This window comes from Silene latifolia, chromosome 5 (genome assembly GCF_048544455.1).
Source record: "Silene latifolia isolate original U9 population chromosome 5, ASM4854445v1, whole genome shotgun sequence".
NCBI classification, from domain to species: Eukaryota; Viridiplantae; Streptophyta; class Magnoliopsida; order Caryophyllales; family Caryophyllaceae; genus Silene; species Silene latifolia.
Window position 1 is genome coordinate 86,390,217 of NC_133530.1, and position 4,930 is coordinate 86,395,146.

General features: G+C 48.6%; 1 protein-coding gene across 1 annotated transcript; it reads right to left on the reverse strand.

Annotated features, from left to right (window-relative positions):
• Positions 1 to 2,247: 2,247 nt before the first annotated feature.
• Positions 2,248 to 4,530, reverse strand: LOC141655703 (uncharacterized). Its single transcript, XM_074462769.1, has 2 exons — positions 2,777 to 4,530; positions 2,248 to 2,464 (listed from the first exon to the last, which is right to left on the reverse strand). The coding sequence occupies exons 1-2, from the start codon at positions 4,528 to 4,530 to the stop codon at positions 2,248 to 2,250; spliced, it is 1,971 nt and encodes a 656-aa protein (XP_074318870.1).
• Between the last annotated feature and the right edge of the window lie 400 nt (positions 4,531 to 4,930).

Consider the following 4,930-nt stretch of genomic DNA (forward strand, 5'->3'; position numbering starts at 1 on the left):
GTCCTCGGTCTCAAATTTCCCTTCCCCCCGATGATCCAAGAGTTCATCCGCCTAAACTCTCTCCCTATGGCCCAAATCGCTCCTTATGCGTGGAGGATCCTCCTGTCCACCGTTGCTCTGAACAATAGCATGGGCGCCGAGATTGGTTTATCAGATCTGGCCCATAGGTTCGAGTGCCGATCACTGGGGCACGGCCAATATACTTTCAGGTCTGTGGAGAGGACTGAGAATTTCCTCCTCTCGGCGGCAAAAGGGAAAGACGATGGGTGGTATGAGGATTTCTTCTACATCAAGCTTGAGTCTCTTCCCATTCGTGCCGACTACCTGTTTGAGCACTGGGTTTTTGCCAAGAGTAAGTGCATTTGCATGTTCATTCATAATTGCCCCCGTCGCTTACTATTCTTACTCTTTGATTTGACGCAGAACTCAAGAACCCTGAGAAATCCGAGGACGAGGATACTTCTGTTGCCAAGCTCTTTTCCATCCCTGAAGATCGTAGATCATTCCCTCTCCTGCTTGCTGGTTTAGACGATTCTGCTACCGAGGAAACCATGTCTTCTGGTAAATACCCCTCAATCCTTTGGACTTCCCTGTCTCCTTTGATTCTTTACTCGATCCTCTGCGTCCCCGTGCCCCCCGTAGGAAGTGCCAAGCCATCCGCCTCCGAGATCTTGATGCGCCATGCCAGGAAGAGGACTGCTGACTCCTCTCACTCTCCTGCCTCCTCAAGAAGAAGATCCTCTTCTAGGCCCGCTCCAGAGCCCATTGAAGCTACCCCAATATCGCGCGCACCTGAGTCCCCCACTCATCCTGATGAACTGCTTCTACGCCTCCCTGCTGAGTTTGGGGATACTGACCGAGCCAACTACTGGCCTGCACTAGAAAGGCTTCTGACCCCAGCTTGCTCAAAGGCGTTTGACTCAACTGCTCCCCAGGAGATGACCGACCTGGCTGCAGAGCATTGCTTCTCGGTGAGCCTCCTTTTACTGCTACTCTTCCCTCTTTACCCCTGTGATTTTACGACTAACACGTTCTTTTCTTCTATTTCAGGCACTCCAATCTTCTCTCTACCTTCGCAAGATGCTGCAGAGGGCTAAGGTTGAATGTCTGGCTTCTGTGGGGAAGAACAAGGAGCTCACAGCCACCTGCGCCAAGTTGAGGGAGCAGCTCCACACGGCTTTCCAGGAGAAGGAGGCAGCCAAAGATCAGCTGGCGAGGACCCAGGAGGCCAACTGCGTCCTGACTTCTGGGTTGACAAAGGCAGAGGCCCGTGCCGAAGAGATGGCTGAACTGGCCAAGAATGTGGGAGCCTACACTACTTTTGAGGGGTGGATTGACTGCATCGGTGCTTATACCGAGGGGAGGCACACATCCTGGAACCTGGAGGAGGAGCTGGCTGAGTTTGCTCGTGCATTTCCCAATGGCATGGACCTGAGTGCCCTGTTCCCTCCTGAGGCTGAAGCTGCTAACCCGGAGCCTGAGTATTCAGCCATGGATATTTCTGGAGCCATCTCCGGGACTGTAGAGGAGATCCTGGCTGTGGAGGCTGGCAATGGTGCTACTGCAACTCCTGAGGCTGTCCAGGTACCTGCAACGGAGAAGCAAATAGAGCATGGGGAGCAGAGCAACAGTCAGGAAGCAGCTGTTGAGAGGATTGACCTCTCTTAAGTTTTAATTCAAATTATCTGGGGACTTGGCCCTGTGTGGCGCAAGTTTTGTAAAAAACTATTTTCTTTTTTGGTCCGTTTTGTGCCTGCCGGTGTGCAGGCGTTGAACTCTTGATGGCGCCTGCTAAAGGTAGCAGGTGCCCTATTTTAAAGTAGCTTTGGGCCCAGGAGTCCAGGCCCTACTTTTGTTATACTTGCGTTTTTGCCACCAATTTCTGGAGTTTTTGATTCCACATAGATATACCCAGGAAGCTGACCTGGCTCCAGGTGCACAGCCCCTGTTTTCGGCGACAGATTGTTGATAACGTATTTCACCCATGACGTGAAATACCTTATCACTAGGGTTGGCTGACTTAGAGCTTACCTTCATTGAATATTTCTGACTAACAAGGAGTGTTGCGCTCCTTGTGGTTCCAGACGTTTGAAATCCGTGCGTGCACCCATTGATCTACGACATAGCTAGCTAAGGAATTACTGAGTTAACGTTAAGGTATGGGTGGTCTTAGTATGCCGAACCCTGCGCGCTACCTCGGCGTATGCTCTCCATGTGGCTTGACTTAAGATAAGCGTCTTCGTAGCCTCACATGGCAGGGGCTGGACCCTCTAAGTGTGCCTCATCTGACAAGTAACCAACATTAGTACCAAAGCCCTCCTTCGTAGAAGCATTATAAAGTCCAAAGTAGTGCAAATTACCTGGTGCTGTCTCATGGTGTTCCAGGGCAACACCTGGATCCAGGAAGCCACAGCCTGTACTACTCGGTTTTAAAACGACTCTTTCTGACTTTAAAGAGGAAAAACTAAAGGAAAAAAAAGAAAGTTTTATAAAACATACTGATACCTAAGGCATATACTAACCCCCACCCCCTTTTTTTTTTTTTTTTTTTTTTTGCTTCACGGACTTTCGAAGGGTCCTTTGTACACTAAAGTTTTGGCACTTTGTTAGACAAAGTACCGTTTCAAGTGACGGATGTTCCAGGGTTTATCCAGGATTTGACCGTGCATGGTCATCAACCTGTATGCCCCATTCTTAATAACGCTTTCGACCTGATATGGTCCTTCCCATTTATAGGCGAACTTGCACGCTTGTGGTTCTTGGTATTTTCAAATACCCTTCTCGATCTAGGTCCCCTACTTCGAGGGTCCTGATTTTGACATTCTTGTTATATGTCCTTGCTACGGATTGCTTATATGATGCCATACGTATGTAAGCACTTTCTCGCAGCTCATCAACTGTATCCAGGCTTCTAGTCATTTCGACTTTGTTCTGATCCGCCGTCTGACAGCCGTATCTATGTGTGGGTACCAGGACTTCTGAGGGTATCACTGCCTCCGCTCCGTATACCAGGCTAAACGGAGTTTGCCCTGTTGCCATCTTCGGCGTTGTTCTGTCTGACCAGAGTACCAGTGGTAGTTCATCTGCCCATTTTCCCCCCAACTCTTCCAGCCGCTTCCTGAGGTTCTCTACAATAATTTTATTGCTGGACTCAGCTTGGCCGTTGGTTTGTGGATACCTGGGGGCTGACTTTCTTAGTCTTATGTTCCATCGTGCACAGAAGCCCTCGGTGTTATCTGATATGAACTGGGACCCGTTGTCGCATATGATCTCGGATGGTATCCCAAATCTGCTTATGATGTTGCGCTTGATGAAAGAGATCACCTGTTGTTCTTTTACCTCTGTCATGGCTTCTGCTTCAATCCACTTTGAGAAGTAATCGGTCATAACTAGCATATATACTCTGTTTCCTGGAGCCCTGGGCAGCTTTCCCACTATGTCCATGCCCCACATCATGAATGGCCATGGAGAGATGATTGGATGCATTGGTTCTGCTGGCTGGTGAATCGCTGGAGCCGCCTTTTGACATGATTCACAACGTTTGGCGTGGTTTATGGCGTCTGCGCGCATCGTGGGCCAAAAATATCCCTGCCTTAAGATTTTGTTTGACAGGCTTCGTCCTCCAGCGTGGTTCCCACATTCTCCACTGTGCATGTCTTGTAGTACTGTTTCTGCTTCCTCCTTGCTTAAGCACCTGAGGGATGGTCCTGCCAATGATTTCCTGAAGAGAATGTTATCGATCATGATGTACCTGGAAGCTTTTATTCTGAAACTTTGTGCTTCCTTTTTGTCTTCAGGGAGTGTCCCATCCCTTAGCCAATTTAGGTATGGGACCCTCCAATCTGCATCCTGCTGTCCCACTGGGGAAACCAGTATTCTGGTTTCCTGTACACACTTTTCGGTGGAATCCTGGTCTGGCTCTTTCTGGATGGCTGGGATCAACACGTGAGTAATCGGTATGTTTGACAGCTCTGTGGGCTGGAAGGTTGCCCCCAGCGTAGCCAGGGCATCAGCCTCCACGTTCTGATCTCGTGGCACCTGAGTTATCTTGAATGTTCTAAACTTTGATTTCTGCTCTGTGGCTATATTTAGGTAGGCTATCATCTTTGAATCTCGTGCCACATATTCATTGTTCACGTGATTTACCACAAGTAAGGAGTCACTATATACCCTCAGGTTCCTTGCTTTGAGCCCTGACGCCATCTGCATCCCAAGTATAATAGCTTCATACTCGGCCTCATTATTGGTCGCCTTGAATTCGCACCTAATAGCTTGCACTATCATATCCCCTTTAGGAGATCGCAGTACCAAACCCACACCAGCCCCTCTAGCATTTGAGGCTCCGTCGATATACAGGGTCCATACCTCACCATCCTGGCTTCCCATCATCGTCAGCATTCCTTCTTCTGCTTCCCCACGAGTTGCAGGGCAGAAGTCAGAGACGAAATCTGCTAGGGCTTGGGATTTTATCGCCGTTCTGGGTTCAAATTGCAAGTCATAGCCACTAAGATGTACTGACCACTTAGTCATTCTGCCTGAAAGTTCAGGCTTCCTCATAATAGTCTTTAGCGGGTAGTTGGTTATGACATGGATGGTGTGAGATTCAAAGTACGGCCGCAGTTTATAAGAGGCAGTAACCAAAGCCAATGCTAATTTTTCAAAAGAAGTGTACCTGGTCTCTGCAGGGAGCAGAGACTTGCTGATATAATATACGGGATGCTGCACTCCTTCTTGTTCTTTAACCGGAATCTGCGCTACACGCTTTCCGTGACTGATAGATACAAAAATAGTGGTTCCCCTTGCTCAGGCTTCGCGAGTAATGGTGGCGTGCTTAGGTAGCTTTTGAGTTCGGCGAATGCTTTTTCATGTTCTTTAGTCCATTCGAATTTTTGACTCTTCCTCAATATATCATAGAATAGTTTGCACCTAT

What these genes read in the sequence shown, in the direction of transcription:
- LOC141655703 (XM_074462769.1), bottom strand. Translation starts at nt 4,530, where the DNA reads ATGACTAAGTGGTCAGTACATCTTAGTGGCTATGACTTGCAATTTGAA. An exon ending in GGGGACCTAGATCGAGAAGG is followed by an intron (nt 2,465 to 2,776) that starts GTATTTGAAAAT and finishes TTTTTCCTTTAG; the next exon opens with TTTTTCCTCTTTAAAGTCAG.